At 36.7% G+C, this 22,276-nt stretch overlaps 1 protein-coding gene and 2 non-coding genes across 8 annotated transcripts in view; 1 reads left to right on the plus strand and 2 right to left on the minus strand.

The window, feature by feature from the left end:
• Positions 1-12,983, plus strand: part of LOC18448805 (FMN binding protein) — a 29,283-nt gene extending 16,300 nt beyond the window's left edge. For 3 of the 6 annotated variants that reach the window (XM_088863289.1, XM_088863285.1, XM_020676461.2), the window contains exons 4-12: positions 2,582-2,680; positions 2,865-2,960; positions 7,649-7,714; positions 7,819-7,909; positions 8,077-8,144; positions 8,248-8,313; positions 9,170-9,220; positions 9,486-9,550; positions 12,562-12,983. In XM_088863289.1, the coding sequence (XP_088719415.1) occupies positions 2,582-2,680; positions 2,865-2,960; positions 7,649-7,714; positions 7,819-7,909; positions 8,077-8,144; positions 8,248-8,313; positions 9,170-9,220; positions 9,486-9,550; positions 12,562-12,625 (666 nt within the window). In that variant the 3' untranslated portion in view covers positions 12,626-12,983. Of the gene's footprint in view, positions 1-2,581; positions 2,681-2,864; positions 2,961-7,648; positions 7,715-7,818; positions 7,910-8,076; positions 8,145-8,247; positions 8,314-9,169; positions 9,221-9,485; positions 9,555-12,561 lie in introns of those variants that run through there. The other 3 variants (XM_011630486.3, XM_088863288.1, XM_088863286.1) reach the window with 2 other exon arrangements.
• On the minus strand, positions 12,192-12,263 carry TRNAP-AGG (transfer RNA proline (anticodon AGG)). The gene has a single exon. It is a non-coding gene; the product is annotated as a tRNA-Pro (tRNA).
• TRNAP-UGG (transfer RNA proline (anticodon UGG)) lies at positions 12,410-12,481 on the minus strand. The gene has a single exon. It is a non-coding gene; the product is annotated as a tRNA-Pro (tRNA).
• Positions 12,984-22,276: the final 9,293 nt, after the last annotated feature.

A 22,276-nucleotide genomic window follows, 5' to 3' on the forward strand; every position in this document is an offset into this window, starting at 1 on the left:
GTTAGGGCAAAGAGATGGTTTAGGGTTGGTCTCTGAAAAGTGGTAGGTTCATTTCTCTCTAGACCAAGGCTTGCATCTATGACAAACAAAGGATAAAGGATTTCGGGCTCCTCTGTTCTTTGCTTCCCTCTCCAGAAACAGGCTTTCAACTAGGTTACCAAGAGGCTTTTGTGGCTCTTCTTGTTGCTTTATTTTTCTCTCTAGAATGTTGGGCTCTTTGCATTCAGGGTCACTTGCTTTCTGGTATAAGAATGTGGGTCTCAACTGGGTGAAAAGGGCCTTTTTCTCAGAATGCAGACTTGGGTATCTCTGATAATGGCTAAGGTCAAATCTGTAAGAAACAAGCATCATGGCTTTTACTTACTCTTCTACAAATGGGTTTTCCCCATCATAACAGATGCTTCGTGTTTTGTGTTCTTTTTGGGTTTTTCTTTGCGGCTTTCTGGCTATGGAGGTGGACCAGAGATAGAAATAGAAAATTGAGGCGAATGTTTTCGGAGGGTGAAAGAGGGTGTGTCATGGTTCTAATAGAACTGTGATACTTGAAGTGCATATTTTTTTGGGGAAAGGTTTCTATACTTCCCCTACAACATAGAAGATATATGCTTCCCCTACTATCCAGCCGTCCAATTTTGATCAAGAGAGCCACTCACCGTTTGATCTTAGATCCGACGTCTCAAAGTATTTTATTTTTATTTTATTTTTATACAAATTGTATGAATATGAAATTTGGTATGTGCCATCTTCTCATTGGGGCGCACATATAAAAAATATTAAAAATAAATTTTTGATAAAATATAATGACCAAAATACCCTTTGAAACTTTCAGGGGTATTTTGGTCATTTTATTTTATTAGAAATATTTTTTTTATATTTTTCGCTGGTGCAAGTTTAATAGAGGATTGGACATACAAAATTTGGTGTTAAAATAGTTTATAGAAAAAAAATAAAAAATAAAATAGTATAGAGACGTGACATTGTGATTGGGACAATCTTATCCCTCCATTTAGAATGGACGGCTAGATAAGGGGAAGAATATAAGTTTTATGCTGTAGGGGAAGCATAGAAAGCTTGCCTTTTTTTTGTGGGGGCGGGGGCAATAGAAGTGGTTATAGACATAGTTTCATGATTTTTGAAAAAGAGGATTTTTTGGTAATTGCCCTAATTTTTATAGAAAATAAAAAAGATATTCCCGGTTATGGCTTAGGACGATATGGTCCTTGCTGAAAAATAAAATGATCATTAAGAAAAGTTTGGATCTCATAAGGGATTATATTCCCCACTAAATTAATGGGCAAAACTGTTAGTGTTTTATTGTTCTAAATGATGTTTATGAAATTCTTATGATGCCAAAGATTTAGATGTTAATGCATAAAAAAGGATCCTCCCATATTATGAGGAACTTTCACATAAAAGGAATAATATATGAACCAAAAGATGCAAATCAGATCTAGGGCCCAAATTCAGAGCATTAACATCTTCAAACAATTGTATAGCTTTATTAATTGATGAATCAAATGTTCATGGGGATTACAGAGCTTCACTTCCAATGTTCATGGGGATTTGTTGGAAGAATTGCACTGAGAATTCATCAAGTTTATCCATGAGGATGGCCAATTTTTTTTTTTCCTCTCTGCAATAAATAATACAAAGGGAAGTAACTGTTTCTTTTAGTAAAAACGCACAAGGAAAATATTGAGGAATATGATCCACATTTCCTCCCAGTTTTTCTGTACTCATAATTCTTGCAGCTCCCTTTCCCTCACCTGATTTACAGTAGGGAATATTTAATCACCTCAACCAACATCTCTTGATTCATTTATCTCTATCAGAACTCATGTACATCCAAATTTTCTAGACGGTGATCATGAAGCTTGACTGCCAAAGAAACTTCCTACCATCTTTTCCTGCCCAACACTTGCACTAAACCAAGGAAGGAATCATTCGTAGCCCATGCAGTGTCAAGTACTGGCAATATACCTCTGTGTATAACTACATTGAACTCAGAGATGGTCTATTGTCTCTTCCTTATCCTTGCATTGAAAACTCAAGTATGCTAATTAACACCCTCTATGCTGAAGATGTTCATTTATAATGCTAATTAACACCTCTATGCTGAAGATGTTCATTTATAATTCTTTGTGGCAGAACTATGAAAAAACTTGCAACTTCCAAGGGACATGTTTTGGAAATTTGCACAACACACGGCAGACTACAATACTGTCTCCGGACGATCCTGGTTTAGATATTTAGGGTTTTGAAATTTCGAATGTGAAATCAAGCAAAAATGCCCTATAAATTTTCGTAGTATAAAACCTCTTGTTGTATTGACTTTTGAAATTCTCTCTCCTGTAATAATCAGATTATTAGCACGTAATAATTTGTTTGTTGAATTGTTGTATGGAAAGTTGTAGTTTCACATTTGTTCCAAAGCTGTGTCTGATGGTTCCAGTTGACATAATTTATGTCCAACTCTAGCTAAAGTTATTCAGTTCTTGTTGTGATACAATGTGTACATCATTCTTTAAATATGTATTGGCATGCTTCCTTTACATCATACATTTGCTAATTGCCTTCGCAGAAGCATGTGGGCTATCCATCTGGATCAATGGTTGATTTTGCTTGTGATAGTGATGGCGCTCCAATATTAGCAATCAGCAGCTTGGCAGTCCATACAAAGGTGTAATTTAGATGCAGTTTCTTAAATTCTTTTCTGAGAATTAGCAACTTGTAATAAGAGATCTAGTATGTGATCCTCATGGCTTTGCTCAAATGTGGTACTTTATATCTTTTTTGAATATTAGTCTAATATTCCATGCATTTTGGAGAAATTCAAAGTTGTCTGAAGACTTGCTTATTTCCAGGACTTGTTAGCCAATCCAAAGTGCTCATTACTTGTTGCAAAGGACCCTGAAGATAGGACTGATTTAGTAATTACATTGCATGGCGATGCTATTTCTGTAAGTTCGTGATCCTTTATTTCTTTATGGTTGTTTCGTTTTAATACTAAACATGAAATTGGTACAATTGTTGTCTAAATCGGACTGATTGGTCGGTTTGAGCTGGGAACTTGTCAATTGCTGCCTTGGCCGATCCTGTCAGATCCCTTAATCTGGCTTGTCTGTCAAACCGTTCATGAATGGACGGGCCGGTCCTATGTTTGGATCAGTCGATCTGCTGGTGCAGGACCAAACTGGCTGGTCTTGATAAGAATAGAAAAGGTCAATTTTGACCTTTGTATTTTGATATTCTAAATAAAATCCCTTTATTTTTTTCCATACTTTTTGTTTGTATTAGGGTTTTAGTAAAATGAGATGTTAAGGTGGGTTTTTAGGTATAGAAAACACTTTTAGAGAGAGAGAAAAGATTTGGCAACTCTCTCTCTCTCAATCGAGGAAACCCAAAGTTTACGGCAAACTTTAGGCAACTTCCCCTATCAAAATCTGGCCATCCATAGTATTCAAACCCCAAGTAAGTGCCTGTGATCTGTTCTTAGTTTTATTTGTTTTGGATTTTAAAAGAAAGCAAAAATGTTGAAAAATATTTTTGGTTATTTAAATTTTAATGCTCTTGTTTTGTGAATTTTAGGTTTTTTTGCATTTTCTCCTCTTTTGCGCATTTCTCTTTTTTTTTTTTTTTTTTTGCCTTTTTGATTATTAAGGGCTCCCGCAAATTTTGTTTTGTAAAAGAACTTAAAAACTCAAAGTGGAATGAAAATTTGTTTTTGTATTTTTAGTTTCGATTTTTGAATGGATTTTACAATATGTAAAAGCCCTTAAGAATGAAAAATTGAAAGTTGTGTTTTTTTTTTCGCTTTTGTGCTTTACCTTTTCCTCTTTTTTTTTTTTTTTTTTTTTTTTTGCATTTTCAGTTTTTCAGGCGTCTTAACGTTTTTTATTTTGTAAAATCACTTTGAAACTGACAATGAAAAGAATGAAAAATTTGTTTGTGCATTTTTATTCAGTTTTACTTTTTTTAAGGGCTTTTACAATTTTCCTTTTTTTTTTTTTGGATTTTTTCATTTATTTTTTATAGTTTTTTAAATTAGTTGACCTATCATGTTGAACCAGTCTGGACCAGCTGGTCGGACCTGATCGGTGCCTTACTAGTTCAGTCACTGGTCCCATCCTGGCAACATTGATTGGTAATTTTTTAATTATTGTAGTGAGTAATATCTTTCTTGGATCTCTGCTTTATGAATCAGTCATTAATCATAATAATGTTATTTGACTTGCTACCTTTACATTTTCTATAATATCTTTTACCATTTTATAATATTTTTTTTTCTGATCACTGATATTGCGAATGCATGGTTAGCTGTGCAACTGTGGGTTAGAATTCTTCTTCTTCTTCTTTTCAAAACCTAGGGTTGCAAATCTGACATATTCATCTGATCTGATACTTTACAGTCATCTGGTGGAATTACAATGATGAGATGTCAATACAGCTAAATGCTTCTAGATATCGAAATCAAGCAACAAAAAACCAACTTCTCCAAAAGAAGGCTTGCAAAAATTATGTTCAATCCCAATGGTAGCTTGTGTATAATGATATTTCTTGCTCTTGCAGTAGCATTGTGAATTTTCTAAGGGTATTAAACCTCTATGAGTTGAATTAGGACTTAAACCAAGTTTGACATGATATCCTGCAGGAGTGTAATGTAACTTGTTGAAGTCCATTATTTTAATATATTTTTAAAAAGACTTCGCCAAGTCTCGTTGAGTCAACTCAGGTCGGGGAACTACCGAGTTCTGCTCTGAGTCTATGCTTTCAAACCTTGGATTTTATTAAGTTAGAGTCAATATTGCGATTTTCTATTAACTTGGTATGTTTTAACTTTTAAGAGTATTTTGGTTGACCTTATCTATATATCCAGTACTTCTTCTTGATGCATGGATTATGACTGACCTTGGAGAATATAGAAAGATTCTGTTTAAGAGCTGAAAGAACTAGTGCAAAAGCTTCGGAAAGTAGTGTCTCTAGGCCCTTACAGTTGTAATAAGAAACTTGATATGCCATGCAAGCCTGAAAGAGGCACTTGAGCGTGCACGGTGCTAAATAGGGCTGCAGTCATGGCCTTTGGCAGTTCTGTACGCTTGACACTTTCCATTGAGGAGTGTCAAAGAACTGAGCCTAGCCAAGATTGGGCACGTTCAAGCATGGCTTGCACTAGAGGGCAAGCTTCAGCTAGGCTTGAGATTGACTCGAGCTTGGGCCAAACGGCTTGAGCTTGGCTTGATTAACGGAAGGTGAGCTCAGCCTGGGCTTGGCTTGTTTACTTAAACAAGCCCATAAACAAGCAAAGGCAAGCAATAAAAAACTAAGCACGAGCCTTATAAGAAGGCAATATATAATAGAACACCTATATTATATAATATGAGAGCTTGAATGTCCTGTTTGATATGAAGTCAAAATAATATCTGTGGTATAGTTTTCGTATTATATATAAGAATAATAAACTAAACAAGCTTTGGCCGAGCTTGTCTCAGCTTGAGGTTGGCTTGTTTGATAAATGAGCTAGAGGGCTCAGCTTGGCTTAGCTTGTCAACTATTCACGCTTGGCTCATCACAACCCTAGCCAAGCCTGTTTGTGAGCTTGTTTGGCTTGTTTGACACCCCTATTTCCTTTAAATATGTGAATTTATTGAGGTGGCTATTAGTTTCATGTTTGCATCACTTTTCTCTTTGAGTATTGGAGACAAAAACATAACTCAGTGCCAGAATAAGAACTTAGAGTCAGCATCGAGATTTCATAGTAAGATATTGTAGTAGACCTATGCAAGTTCCTTAACAACACTTCTTTTTCTGTCTTTTCAGAGTATTGCGGTCATTGTCATGTGTGCATACCTATTCAGTCATGTACATGCCATTCCATTGATAGTTCCTTGTCTTTTAGTTAGTTTAGTGGCTATCGTTCTAGTGGTTATGAATTTCCTATATCTAGGCTTCTTCCTTGAAGGCTTTCTAGTACGAAATACAAACTGTTAATAGTATATTTGCATCAAAGGATTTTCAAAATTTTTAAACTTATCTACCTTGAATACCATCATGCACACAACAGATTAGTTAAATTAAACAAATGGGCCCATATTGAGTTACTAAGTAAACCTAACTTGGGATATGAAACATCATGAGATGATTGCTACTTAATAATTTGAAATGATTCCTCCATCGTAGCTGTTTGCATGATAAATTGTATATTAGGGAAATTCATATTATTTTTTGCAGTTCAATGAGATAAAAAACATTCTGGAACAAGTCAATTACCCTGAAAGATACTTCACATCTTTTTCAAGGGGTATTTATGTTTGGCTCTATTCAATTTTATGGATGTTGTTTTTTTTTCTGAAGAAGTTAACTGTTCTGTTCTATTGAGGGTAGAGAAGTACATATGTATAAATAAATAGGCATCCCACATACTGGGAGCTCTATATACAAAAAAGCTCCCACAGGATAGGAGCACTATACAGAGGTATAAAGGCTACCCCTGAAAGGGGAAGCCCTGTACAAAAAACTATCAAGTTCCAAAAAACTGCCATAGTAAAAGCTATAAAGACGGGAGAGTTATGTAGAGCTAATAAGGTGGCGTCCTTAGCAAGAGAGTCAGCTTGTTGGTTGGCCTCCCAACAGATATGCTTCCAAGAGATGTCCATGTCCCTGCATATATGAGTGATTTCAAAGACCAAGGGTGAGGAGAGAAACTGGGAACCCATCATATGACGTTCTTGGAGTTGCCCTCAACTACTAGCGATTGGCTCCACTGTGGGTTAAACAGTCTGAAACCCTCAAGAAAAGCGAGGGCCTCTGCCGTATGGGAGTTAGAGTGTCCAATATTCTTGGAGAATGAGGCAAGGATGTGACCATTGTGGTCCCTGAAAAGTCCACCAATCGTAGAGGGACAACGGTTATTAGGGAGCAACCATCAAAATTCAATTTGGTGACTGGTCTGCCCTGGGATTGGTGGCCTCCAATGGGAGGCACGAGGAATATGAGCCTGTGTTGAATGAATTATGGTTTCCCAATCCTGGAAGAAGGCGGAATGAGGAAGGCCTTTGAAGTGTTTATGGTTTGTCACCCAGAATACGACCATGGACTTGATCTTGTCAAATAGAGAAGCCGGCAAGGATCTTTCTCGTCGAAAGATCCTACTGTTCCTCTCGGTCCATATGACCCAAAGTGCAGCAGCCACTAATGCCTTCCACAGGAGAATACCTGCTTTGGGCCAGGGCAAATGTGGTGGGAGGTAAAGAGGAGAGGAGCTGACTGGGTGGTAGGCCATTGCCACTTGAAAAGTTGGAGGAGAGCCCCCCAATATTTCCTATGAATTTTATGGATGATGTTTGTGATCCAAGATTTGGTTTTGCCAAGTGGGACCCATTTACCACGTCAAAAGTGTAAACACCATATCAAATAAAAAGTAAAGAGATAATTTTGTTCACATTAATATCATTTTAGTTTTAAAAGATTCACTCAGGCATTTGGACAAACTATTTTTACTACTATCACATTATTTGGGATTCAATGAGTATGTTTTTTTCTTCTCCTTTTAGATTTTTGGAATGTGGGTCTTACTTATCTGGTGTTATGTTACAGTATGACATTGTCTTGTTATATAATGGTTAATATTTTTGGTATGCATTACTTTTAGGTTTCTGAAGATAAAAGAGAGCTTGTTCGTGCTGCATATTTGAAAACGCATCCTGGAGCCTTCTGGGTAATTTTAAGTATTGTTTCCGGAGTGCTTGTATTGTATGCATCTTGTTTAGCGATTGATGTGTCTCAGATAACTCACTGAAAGAAACCAGAAAAAAATGATAGGTTGACTTTGGGGACTTCCAATTTATTCGAATTGAACCAAAAGTTGTACGCTATGTTTCTGGGGTTGCAACAGCTTTATTAGGGTCAGGAGGTAGGGTTCTGGATCTTGGATTTTATGAAATTTATTTTTGACATTAACAGTTATATTTCGGTTATAGTTCAGGATGACTTTTCACTAAATGGTTAGGACTTAAGATCATGTTGAAGTTTTTGATGTTTACCAGTTTTCCAATAAATGTGTTATTTCTGTCGTCCCAGAATTTAGTGGAGAGCAATTCAAATCAGCAACTGTTGACCCAATATCTCAGTTTGCGGCACCTGTTACTGTATGTTACTTACTTTATTTCTCTTTATGTATTTGCTATTTTTTGAATATTGATTTTTATCATTTGGTGTTTGTTCCTGCTAACTCTTGATCAATCTGCAAAGTCCCACATGAATAGGGACCACTCAGAAGATACCAAAGCAATTGTACAGTACTCGACATCAGTCTCCGTAAGTGATTATACTTTTATAAGCATCAACACTGATTTTAACATTTGGAAAAATTGAATCGTGCATGTTGTAATATGTATCTGGAAATTCATGAAAGTGATCCTGTATCAGTTTTTGATCTCATATTCAAAGTTTAATAGTAAAACTGATGAGAAGTTATTTGGTTTCCTTTCAAAAAGGTGACTCCAATTTTTTTGCTCTTTGTACGGCCATCTATGTTAATAATGATCAAACTCCCCTTATTCCTGTTGTTCACGATTGAACTTACTACTGGAATCGGTTGTTAGAAATGAAGGTATCATTAAGAGACCCGCAATTACTTTTCCAGGGAAGTTTGTTAAAGGAATTTTTCATGACATTTACATCTTAACTCTTTTGATCATGCATGTGAGAGTATACATGGCATTTCAATTTTGTAGACAATAGTGTTTTCTCCTTGGTTTTGATAGTTTAAGGTTCAAATGACTGCAATTCGTATGGATGACTGACATGTAGCAAGGTGAAGTATGGTATAGTCCATCTGACTGTGGAACACCATAGTCCATTGTGGGGGATGGCTGTCTGATGAAGACAGTTACAGAAATAGAGAGGGTCCCACCATAACAGACGTGAACATAATGGTGGGTCCCATTCTCTCCACATCACTTCATTGGACCATCATGACCATCACGGACTGCAGTTTCTATACTCCATTGGACTACAATAGACCTTCCTCTTTAGTAGTTGAACTTTTATTGAATAGATACCCTCTGGATTCAGTATGTATTTGTGCATGTTTCTTGAATGATTACACATGTATGTGGCTCTTAATTTTACCTGTAGATTTGTGTGATTCCTAATGTTGGGATATTTTCAGGTAGATTTTGCTCAGATGCTGGATTTGGATAGTTTTGGCTTCAATGTAAAGGTACTTTTAATTTCATTGCAAAATTTGCTATTTGATTTCAGTTTTCTTCCTTTCAGGCTTCTCGTTGCGCGAGTTTCTTCTATCTTATTTTAGGGGAATCTATTTATGTGGTCTGAAGCAGCATTATTGGCTTGCATCAAGTTTGAGCATGCATGTGCATCACTGGACATGTGCGTATGAGTGCACGTGTCCAGGGTGCATGTGTTCATATAGGAATAATATTGTGATGAGGTCTTATTTGTTTCTTTTCATGTTGATTCTCTAGGCTGGTTATCAAGGGAAGACATTTAAACTTCGCATACCATTTCCTAGACGTGCAGAGGATAGGAAGTAAGTATTTTTAAAACTCCTGAAATTTTTAATTAGAAGCATGAGGCAGCCCATATGAAGGAAAACAAAAACATTCGAGTGGACATACTGCATCTGATTTTATCAGAAGTATTTATATAGTTAAGGCACCATGAGAATGACGCATGCATCTATGGGGGAAGAGTGAATTACTTACGGACACCAAAAGAAAAAAACAAAAAAAAACGAAATGAGTCAATTTTGGGTTAAAATTACGCTGAAGGTTGGTCAACCTAAGATTTTTTATTTTTTTTAAAATTGCCCTTGAGTCTGAGGATACCATCCTCAGACTGCCTTTTAAATTTTTTTTTTTTAGTTTTTTTGATAATAGGGATGTGCCCTAATGTTTGGGGCAATGCCCAGTCGGTTCGATGTTAGCATCATCGGACCGCCTTTTGTGGTGCTCTTCAAAGCGGTCTGAGTTGCCCATTCTCAGAACGCCTTCTCTGGTGCTCTTCAGGGCAGTCTGAGGTTGGCATCCTCAGACCGCATTAGCTCATTTGTTTGCTGAGAAATAAGGTGGTTCGAGGATGCCAACCTCGGGCTGCCTTTTGGACTGAGCACTGCCCCTCACACTAGGGCACCGCCCTACCAACGAAAAACCTAAAAAATAATAATTTAAAAGCGGTTCGAGTATGGCATCGTTGGACTGATGGGCAAGTTTGGAAAAGGGTTGACCGACCTACATAATCTTCACCCAAAATTGACCAACTCGTAATTTCCTTCTTTTTTTTTTTGTGTTCGTACGTAAATTACTCATGGGGGAATCTTTAGCATTATAGATTGTGTCCGATTTAATCAGGCCCATGCTTCTCTATAACAGATACCTTCTAGGATTTATTTATTTTCTAAATGATATAATTGTGACATTGAATTAAGGAAAAAGTTTATATAAGGATGCAACCTTATAATGTAGAACTACGGATGCACCTCAAAATCCATCGGAAAAGGTAGTTTTAATGTTGAAAAACTCATCGATATCGAGATGTATGACCATGAAAAATAAAAGAAGATTTTAAGTCTCAGAAATAGTGCATATTACAACATATTATCTACACCGTTCATTTTCAAGATTTTCTTATGTTTATAGATCTACTTGATTTTAACCATTTTAGAAATTTAAAATTTTATAATTAGATATAAAAATAGATTTTGAGATAATCCTAAAAACATTTTATATCAAAATTATATACCATGCTAAAATTTTAAGGTGCACCTTACCTCTACAGCTACGGATGCATCCATATGCCAACTGCACCCCTAAAATGTCCTGAAACACCCAAAAGATGCTCCGTCTCTCCCCACACCCACCCACAGCCTGAGCCAGTGTTTTTAGATTCTCTTCAATTCAGCCGAAGAGGCTAAATTCTTCAGCTTGGGGCTCCAAATTAAAGTGAATGGAACCCACCCAGTATTTTCAATCTATTGGTGAAACATCCGTTACATTTGAAAATATCGAGAAAATACGAAACATTGTCAGAGTATGGCAATATTTTAGGAAAAAACAGAAAACTCTCATAAAAAACCTTGATTTTTAATATTTTAAAGGAGAAATCTCAAGTCTATGGCCAATAGAAACCTCAAGTCTTTGGCAAATTGGCCCTATTCTGCAGTGCTTCTCTTCCATGGCAAAAATGAGGAGTTCTGGAAAGCAAATAACATACTCACAATGATCATAATGGCCGCACTAAATCTGCTTTCCTTTCTTTTATTAATAAAAGAATCGAGCTAGGTTTTTAAATGTACCTTGTACATTGGGGTCATCCAAAGGCTCTGGATACCAGTCCTCTGATTCATCTCACCTTGTTATCCATTATTTCTTAAAATTTTGTTGATGTCTCTTTGTTCCCTCATTTGCCATCCTACTTCTTTTTCGTTTGCCCCTTTTTATTAGCAGCATAAGGAGTGCTAATTTTTTATTGCATTTTGTGGAATGGCCAAAGTACCTTTCTAATTCCATTCCAGTACACAGCAAAAATAGTGACTGATACATCCATTTCTTTCAACTTTATTGGACTAAATTTACTTAACATGCGTACATGTTGATGTTCTTTGGTTTCAGATTCATTAGAATTAGTTATTCCCCTTTATTTTTCCTCCTCTTGATTACATTTTCCATTTCCATTCATATTTTTGGCATAACTGAAGAGGGAGGGACTACGTCCTTATGCTGTTTTATGAACAAAATGCCCCCTCTCTCTGCATCATTTTCTGCATTGATAAGAATAAAGTAAGAGTTTCTTTCTCAAAATTGTAAACAATGACATAGCCTGGTTTATATTCAATTGTTTCTGTACTATTAAGTTAATACTAATGTTTCCAGCTCAGATTTTGAGTAGAGGGAATCAAGGAGACAACATGTGCATGACTTTTTTATAAATTATCATGCTTGGGTTTTCATGGACATAGTATGGAAAACAAACATTAACAATTTGGTAAATATAATAGAAAAACAAGAATTAGCCTACCAATAAATAAAAAAAGAGTTAAAGGCCTGAACAATGCCAATCAAATTGAACACAGCTGTTTTGCCTCCTTTTTCTCTTCATATTCTCTTCTTTGCTAGGGTAAAAATGGGGAAAATAGCAGTTCCCTTTCCCTTATTTGGCAGGTTTAAAAACCTGGGGCATTCCGAGAATTGAACTCGGGACCTCTCGCACCCTAAGCGAGAATCATACCACTAGACCAAATGCCCGTTTTGATGCCCTTTTCCTTGCTTGTATTTGCTTTTTAGCTATTATTAAACCCAACACCCCCCAATCGCACACCCCCACTCTCCCCACACCCCAAGAAAAAAAAAGAAAGGTCCTCCCTGTTCTCTTGTTTGCTAGGTTAAAAAATGGGGCATTCCGAGAATTGAACTCGGGACCTCTCGCACCCAAAGCGAGAATCATACCACTAGACCAAATGCCCTTTTGATGTTCTTACCTTGTTTCTATTTGTTTGTATCCATCACTATAATAAAATATTCCCTTATTTTCTTGCTTTTGCAGGGATGTGAAGACTCTGATAGTAGAAATGCTTCAGGCGGCTAAAAGCAAAACTCAAGTAGTGTAACATCTGAGCAGTAAATGAGGTGGCCATTTTCCTCTGAGAGTATAATGGAATATCTATTCTTGTTTGCTGATCTTCATTTATTTCTCTCTGAAAATCAGCACACAGGTGTCATGAGTGTCATCCTTGAACACGTTGGGCTTCGTGGCTGGAGGACTACGATGATATCAGTTATATTGGGTATACTCAAATCTGTCTTTGATTTTCTCGTTTGCTTTTTTGATGGGTGAAAGTTTTGGGACGCTTTGTTTGCTGTCTGATCTGCATTCAGCATGATGGAACTGTAACGTGTAAATAATAGAACGTGCTCTGGTTTTTCCTTCCAGAAGGCAAAAAGTAATGGTTTAATATTTTGTTGGAATATCTCGCTACACCAGTTGATTTCCGATAAATAGTGGCATAATTTTGAGAGTATCTTTCATGGCAAACTTTTGGTGAATAGTGTGGATCAGGGTTTTGAAAGTTGCCCTGATAGTGCCGAATCGCCTGTTTGAACTGAACCAGAATAGGTTGGTGGGGGTGGTCCAAGTCTTGGGAAGCCCAAAATTGTCTGAATCCCCCATGTTTGTAATTTTTTAATAGTTTTATGTGTCTGTACAGGGATACAAATCAAGAATTACCTGTTTGAATTGGGTGAACCAGAACTTACTCCCTGGTGATCTTGGGTCTGATTCCGAGTTTTATAGCCCCGGTTTAGATGTTGCATAATGCATAAATAAACATTGTAAATGGGGATCACACATGAAAAAGCAAATCTAATCTTCCCAATCGCAACATAGTTTCGTCAATAATCAATTTTTACCAAGACTTACAATGGGGTAGATCATGGTTGAATTCTCAACTATAGGCCCAGCGGAACCAAGAGAATAATTTTCCATGGTGTCTGGAGGGTGACACAAAGATAACAAAGTTAGAATGTGAGAAACAGAGATGGAGTAGGGTTAGATGGTTGTAAGAGTGTCCTTGATTAGGCACAGTTTTAAACTTTTTTTTGGAATTTTGTAGCTAACTTTCAAGATATTTTTATTTGACATCTAATGAGTGGGAATAATTGTGATTTTTTTGTACAAAAAGTAAATGGTGTTTTTGTAGACAATTTATTTTCTTTTCAATGTATTTAAAAAATATTCATTGTCATCTCCATTGATTACTTGTGAATGATACATGTATTAATAAACAACTCTTTTTATTCTCCTGAGGATGTAATTTTTTTTTTTTTGACAAGGTTCATAATTTAGTTGAAAATTCAAATTACAACATGGTCACAAAGGCAAAAGAAAGATAAATCATCGAAAAACCTGCAAGGTCTCATTGCATGCTCATCCGCAATAGTATTAGTTTCTCCATAAACATGATTTAAAGGATGTCCAAAGGGTTGCTAATGTCCAAGATTTCTAACCACATCGATCTTAGAATATAGGGACCTTGTTACACCACTAAATCACATTCATCAAGTCTCTTTCCACCTCTGCACATTTGGAAGTTGTCTTTCTTTAAATATTTTCAATCCCGGCAAAGGAGACGAGATCTTTGCATGATTGGCTGACACAACTTGCTAGCCCAAATAACAAAAAGCTCCTATCAAAATTCAGCTTTAAGGAGGACCTCCAATTAATCTTCGGTCACACCTTAAAGGTCCCTTGGTTCACCAAGTTTGCTGAGTTAAGCACTATCTCTACTTTTGAATCACCTCATCCTTCTTTTGAAATGGCAAACCAGATCCGAAGGTCATAAAGAACTCTCCATTCGAAGGCATTGTCATCAGAACTCACTCATCAAAAGTTCGTCTATTACTTTCCCTCCAAATCTCACTCAAAATAGCAGCCTTGGATACTTTCCATATCGCTTTCCCTATACTTGGTAGAGCAGAAAAATTGAAATGCTCAACTATCAAACATCGGCGATATTCCCATTAAATCGAGGAGGTAACTATCAACATGGAAATTGTGTGAATGTATTTTTGCTGTGCTTAAGATATATCCTGTAACTTTCACATTTTTGTGTCCATTTCTCATTTCTTTTTATTTTTTTCAGTTTTTTCAAAATGTCCATGGTTGATATCCCAAGTGTCGGGGTCGGTTCGGTGCATGGAGTGTCGTCCCATGCTCTGGATTTCCCATGGGGCTCAATAGAGCTGGTTCCCGCTACAAGTGCCAACTCGGCCTAAGCTCATGTTCTGACCCCAGTAAGTGAGTTTTCTTTGCACATTAGGGACCTGATTTGCTCATTTTCTTCCCTGCTTTAGCCTTGCTCACGCTTTCTGTCACCTACCTTGTGGCAAATCCAGAGTGCGGATTGGTACTCAATGTGGACCAGACCTAATATTCAGGTGGGCTCGGTGCTTAGATGCCGACCTAGGGCATTTTGGGGAAAATAAAAAGAAAAGAAAAAAAGAAACACTGATGTGGAATATAAAAATGGTGGGAAATATTTCAAATTTCACAAAAAAGGGATAGTATAAAGATTTTGCTATTAACAATTTGGCACAGACCTAGTAGCTTGGGCTAGGGTTTAGTAGAGAAGAAGAAAGGGTAAAATACAAACTTAGAGAGATTAAAAAACCACAAGTAAAAGAAATGGCACTTTCTGCTCTATACAAGTCTACAACATGATCATTCATTATGCTTGATACATCCCTTATATAAAAAAATACTAAAATAAGACTTAATCTTGACCATCCATCTAATCTAAGTATGATCATTTATTATAAAGATTTTAAGTGATTAAAAAGGAATAAAATATTATAAAAATTACTACTTATGCCCCCTAAGTAAATAAAAAGACTCAAAAAATAAAAAAGATATAAAATGATAGACTCAATGACTAATTTGTCCTTCTACGATTTCTATTGTAAACTTTAAGCTTGTTTCTCTTATTTAGATAAGAGAGAGTAGCATCTGGGTTACTTCAGTCCCCCTTCCTCAAAAGAATTCACCCTCGAATTTGGTAGCTTGTCATCAAACGTATGACCTCGATAGACAATGAGATGCTTGATATTAAAAAATATCTGAAGTGCGAATATGGTTAGGAAGCGTCAATTTGTAAGCATTGTCATTAATCTTCAGCACCACTTCACACGGTCCAATCTTGCATTAGTTTAACTTATGATGTTTAGAACAACTTGGTCTAGAACTAGAAGAAGCATAGGAGGGAAGAGTCTTGACTCAATTCAAAATATCTTCGTAGGAAATCTCACCTCTATGACTTGCAAGAGGTTGAGCATTGAATCCGCCAAAAGGAGATTGCCAAGTTTGCAATGAATTGATGAGAGTGCAATGCCAGTGCCAGGATTATAGCTAAACCCACGTTTCACAGCTTTAGCATGGACCTGCTTAATTGCTTCCATAATTTCCAATTGTCAACTACAACATTTTTTATTTAACAATACCAACGGTATATTGAGAAGGCCAAGACCAAAAAATTTCATCTCTTGGAAACATTGTAACTCAACCTTAATAATATACAATTCAAAATAATTAGAGATCAATATTTTCTAGATTATGGTGCCTCTCATATACATCTTATCCATCATGTTTTGTGCAAATTGAAACTAACACGGCTGCGATGCAAGTGCATAACACTATCGATCATAAACATACATGGGGAAAACTCTTCTTTTAGAATGCAAGAAAAACTTCGAAATCTTGAGGGTTGCTATTGCTGAATCTTGTGAGGTCGAGATACAAATATTAGATTTCTTAGTGTTTGGTTTTGGGGGAAAATGAAAAAGAATATATTTGGTTCTTCCATCAAAGCATAACAACTTAGCCTGAGTTCTCTCATAGAGAATGATTTCAAAAACTCTTTGGAGAGAATCTGTTGTATTAAATTCAAGAGCAGAGAGTTCAATAGAAAATACCTTTTAACTCTTTGGTGTGAATCTTACGTGATGTTCTGAATTTAGGTAAAACTCGAAGAACAACATTATCATCATTACCTCTGTCAACACTATCCTTTTCTTCGCTAATTCTTTCAAGGATAAAGAAATTTTTTATGTCCATCATCTCGAGAACAAGTTTGTCACTCTTACCCAATTCTCCATCAAGGAGAGGAGCATCCACAAGATCCTATCTAATAGTAGGAATCTTTTTCTTGATCCTCTTTATGGATTGAATCACAATTAAAGCTATGATCACACTTTTTTCTCAACACCCAAATCTTCATCCAGGTACTTGTCAATGACTAGTTCAATGGTGGCTAATGGTGAGTCCCAGTCTACAATATGCTTATCTTGAGAATAACAATATTTTTCTATGCTTTTCCTCGGATGGACTTCCACAACACTCCGGAATCTCAACCTTGAGATTGATTTCCCACCCCATGATATCCCTATCTATATGAACAGCTACCTCTCTCCTCGGAGCTTGATCATGGAAAGGATTTATAGATTTCTCATCTACTTTGATCTCATACTCCTGAGATGAGGCTTCCATCTACGCCAATATTGAGCTAAGATTTCAATCAATCTCTTCCAATATGTAATCCCTTCTTTTGAATTAGCATCAAATTCTTCTAAGATTGCCTTTTTTCCTTCTTTTCTTCTACGTGGAGGCATGGTTCTTGATCTAGGGCAGAAAAACCATCAAAATAGAAACAACCAACAAAACCCAAATGATGTTTCTACCTTTATTCAATCAAATCCACAATACCCAACAACTTGTGAAACCACTCTCGTAAAAACCAAGTTTCCCACGCCAAATTCCAAAACCAGTCACTATTGACAGTGTACTCGTTGTGGGTTTAAGTTTTTTGAGAGGGAAAGTAAAAGGTTTCAGGTTTTTAGAGAGAGAGAGAGAGATAGAGGTTTCAGGTTTAAAATAAATGGGAGTGATATAGATAAATAGTAGGGGCAGGTGGAGAGAGAGAAGGGGGTGTATGGGATTGTTAGAGCTAGTAATGGGCCTAGGCTGGGCTGGGTCAACCTTGGCCCTAGCTTGGCTCTGACATGGCAAGCTCAGAATAGACCAAAGGGGCCCTAGCCCAAGCATGAACCTAGCCCTATTCAGGCCTGGTCGGGACATATATAATAAAATATATAAAATAGAAAAAAAAAAAAAAGAGGGCCAAACTGGTTGGCCCTGGCCGTGGCCCGATCCAACCTAGATTGAACCAAAGAGGCCCCCAGCCCAAGCCTGAACCTAGCCCTATTAGGTATGGGCTGGGTTAGATAGTATGAAAAACCTAAAAGAGAAAAAAATAAAGAAAAAAAGGGCGAACAAACCCGGCCTTGCTGTGGCCCTAGCCCAGGCCCAACCTTCAAGCCACATTTTGTGGCCCAAGCCCCAGTGTTTAGGGCCAGGCCGCAGCCATATGGTCCATTGCAACTCGAGGTAGGGTGGGTATACGGTCCATTGCTACCCCCAGGTAGGGTGGGTACAGGCTACTCAGTGTATGGCTCGACCGACCTGAAATAAATAAGTTTTTCCTTATCTAGCCACCGAATCGAGCCCGAAAGCCTAACTTGCGCATAATTTTGCGGCTCAGTTCACACCATTGGCAACCTTTGCTTGGGAAATATAGTTGAGTAGATCAAATCTAGTGAAACAAGATATTTTATTTATTAGAAATGGAGAAAGGAAGGGTTTTAAGTTTGGAAAAAATTCATATACTGTTACATTGGGGCATCCCATCTCATGAAAGAGGGGCACTAATGAAAATTATTTTTTTAAAAGGGCAATTTTGGAAAGATGATTATAAGACTTGTTATCCTAGTCATGATCCTATAAAATATGGGAATTGATATGGGTAAATAATTCCCCTTATCTCTTACTTAAAAGAGATAGAGATGAACCACTGTTTAGGAGGTTATGAGATACTCTTTCCATTTTGGTATTTATCCCATTGGCCCATAATTTGTGGTTGATCTTGGTTAAAATTTGTGGTTGATCTTGGTTAGGTTTTAACCAAAGCCATATCTTGGGTCATTTTTGGAGTGTGCCTATTACTTTTCATAGTGTATTGAAAATGCAAAAAGTCTTTTTTTGCAAAGAAGAAGAAAAAGAAAAGAGAGAAAGTTGGCATTCTCTTAGAGAGAAAATGAAGAGAGAACGAGTTATCATTATTTGAGAGAGAAGGAGAAGAAAGAGCAAATAACCATTCTTTTTAGAGAGAAGAAAAATATGAAAGAGAACCAGTGATCATCTTTTTAAGCATTTCTTTATAGAGATAGAAGATAAGAAAATGAGAGAACATTTTCTGTTTAAAGAGAAAAAGAAAGCCTCAACAAAAGAAAAGAAGCCTCGGAGAGAGAGAAGAACTTGAGAGAAGGAAAACCTAAAGACAGAGAGTCACTAGAAGAAATTAGTGAATCTAAGAAAACATGTTTCTTTGAAGACTATTGTAAATGTTGAGTTAAAGTAAGTTATTTGCTTTGTTTGCATGTATTCCCACTCATACACACATATTAACTTTGGCAATTTTTGTCCCATATATCTGTGTTTCGTTGCATGCATCCGCATTCGTGTGAGAGGGCTCTAATTGGGTGAGCCCAACAGTAACCTTATGTTGTAGAAATGAGGTAATCCTAAAAATTCATGTTAAAAAGAGTGTTCCAAAGACCATCTAATTAACCATCTTGTCCTTGTTATCTATGGACATAAAAGAAAGATTTCCAATTCTTAAAATCAGTTCATCATATAACAAATTATCTGAACTGTCTATTTTCAAAAGTTTCGAGTGTTTATAGATCTACTTGATCAACACCGTTTTTAGAATTTATAAATTTAATAATTAAAGTTAAACATATATTTTCAAGCCATTGTAAAGTTTCCGACACCACAGTTACATCTTCTGGAAAAATTTAAATGTGTGCCTTGTATAGTATAAGTTGGGCACCTTATATACACATAAGTTATTTGCTTTTTTCCGTAATCAAGAAGGCATGATGGAGATGAAAAGTTCAATCCAAGAGGGGCAATTTCAAATATTTCCCAACCATTTCTTAAAAAAGAAAAGAAGAGAGTCTGGTTTCCATTCCCATGGACCTCTATACCATGAATTCTGTAGGGATAGAAGAAAATGCCTAAATTTCTTGATCGATGAAACCTTGAAGTTCAAAATTTCATAGGAATGTCTGGTCCGATTACTTTGGTTTGATGAAAACAAACAATAATTTCTACCTCAATGAATCACAACAACAAATCTTGGGAAGAAGAGAAACCCCATTTTCCCAATTGTGGACCTTTAATGATATGTAGGTTATAAAAAGAGGAGTATTCACAAAAGGGACCATTTCTCTTGTATACATGGAGGTCACCATCATTCTTACTAATTAGATGTTAAATTGGATGATTGGGGTGAGTCACAAAAATCCAACAATGTTTTTTTTTACAACTTTGTGTCTATTCCATGACACTCTTACAACCACCCATTTTTAAATTTAAGGGACAAGTTTGATTGAGACCTCCACGTGCAAAAGATAAAGGGAAATTTGCGGATAGCCTCAAAAGTAGACATTTCTAGACAACCTCCTCCCAACCAAACTTTTTTTGCAACTTTAACTTTAAAACTAAGTTTTATAGTAAATATCCCTCCAAGTCAAAAAGTCAATATTTTTTAGACAAAAATATCTTTTAGTCAAAAGTCACATTTCTCAACGTGATTTCCTACGGTCTGACACTCTAGCCCTCTAACCAAAGGGCTGACAACTTGTTCGCACGGTCCAGCACATCCATGTCTTGATTTGGCAGTTGTGGCTTGACCTGTCTTCATGCGGTCTAGCATTGGCTTATGTTTCTTTTGCGGTCCGGCAATCTCGTTATGGGCTTTGGTAGGTGAAGAGCAATCTGGCAAAAGGTTCCCTCAGTCTGTCAGTTTTTGTTTATGGTTCGGCACTATTATAAAGGGAATTTTCGTCAAAAAAATTATGACTTTTTGCTTTGAGGGTATTTGCTATAAAACTTGGTTTTGGGGTTTAAAAAAAAAAAAAAAAAAAAGAAAAAAAAGGAAAGAAAAAAAGATTGATTGGGAGAGGTTATCTAGAAAGTTTACTTTTGATAAGTATTTGTAATTTTCTAAAAATAAATAATCTATTTGCATACAATCCCAAAAAACCGTAATCCGCGTTATTGGCGATAAGAATCAACACCCTACATAGACATGTAGTGGAAGCCTATGTGGATGACGGGGATGGTGAAAAGTTTGTTAAAAAATATGGGAGGGAAAAACCCCTTTAGGTGGGTATTGGGTTTTTGTGGTTGAAATCCTAGAGGGAAAGTATTTTGAACCCTCAACACTCCCTAAGACCTTTACTTTGATTATTAATTTATGAACATGATTTTAATAGAAATTGTCACCGATTTGTTTATGGGGTGACTTTTGTATTTTGTAAATAAGGGTGGCAATGGACTCGAATGGGGATTTATTGGGTATACCTGACATGAATCGGGGTGTGGGTCCAATATTTGGACCTGGCGCATTGGGTTTGGGTCCAATATTTGGATCTGGCGTGTTGGGTTTGGGTCCAAAACTTGGACCTGAACACTATTTGGGTCCGGATCCAAGTCCGGTTGGACCTGACTCGTACTCGTACTCGTAAACTGTTGGAGATAAATACTTCAAGCCCTATTTATTTGGGTGTATTAAGGATTGTATACAATAGTAAGTCATAGTCATTTTTAACTATTAAACGACAAATCAGACGTTTTGAAATCTAATGGGTGGTGATTGTGATATGGTTAAAAAAAAAAGAAGAAGAAGCTCACAGTGGCAATGGACCCGACCAGAGCTCGGACCCGACGGGATAGACCCAGGATCCGACAGGTATAGGTATGGGTATGGGTCCAACTTTTGGACCCGACAGGTTGGGTCCGGGTCCAAAACCTGGACCCAAATACTATTTCGATTTGGGTCTGGATCCAGCTGAACAGGACACGTACCTGACTCGTTGCAACCCCTATTGGTAGAGAGATTGAAAAATAGAAGTAGATATCGAGGACAAAAAGAAAAAGAAGAAAACGAATCAGTGATGAGGCCAACTCCCATCATGCAGAAGAATTACGACAAGTTGTAGGGTTAAAAGCAATGCATGATGTGTACTCAAGAGAAATAAACTTGGGAAAACATCTCCGCACCCCTTATTTTTAAGTTTCATATCTCCACATACTCAAGATCTCAAAATATATTTTAAGGTATAGAAATCCTATGTTTTATATCTTCTAACCTCCTAGACTAATTTTATCCACTTTAATTATATTTTTAACCTTAACAAAGGGGAGAAATACAATCCTTTCTAAACCTATCATTTCTCTCTCTTCACCTCTCAATTCCTAACCTTTTCTTTTTCTCTCTCCCCCATGACTCCTCAAACCCCTTCTCTCTCTCTTCGTTTCGATGTTTGAATTATCAAGACCAGGTGTTCGATCTTTCGACTACAAGTTCTTATTTGTTTTCCAATCTACTACATAAGCACAAACCTTCTTCTAAACTTGGTTTTAAACTCACTCCAAGCTTTGGTATTTGTAGTGGTTGACTACAAATTCTCAAATCAAAGCCTTTTGCTCTTGAACCAGGTTTTTTTTTTTACAAGAGTAATGAATATTATTAGAAATAAAAGTTATTACAATACCAATTAAAATACCGAACAAGATACAATCAGGGAATCCAACGAAACTTCTTTCTTGGCTAGATCATCGGCAATGGTATTCTCGGTAGGCG

The sequence above is a fragment of the Amborella trichopoda genome, chromosome 3 (genome assembly GCF_054954075.1).
Source record: "Amborella trichopoda isolate Santa Cruz 75 chromosome 3, AtrichopodaSantaCruz75HAP2 v2.0, whole genome shotgun sequence".
In the NCBI taxonomy this organism is placed as follows: domain Eukaryota; kingdom Viridiplantae; phylum Streptophyta; class Magnoliopsida; order Amborellales; family Amborellaceae; genus Amborella; species Amborella trichopoda.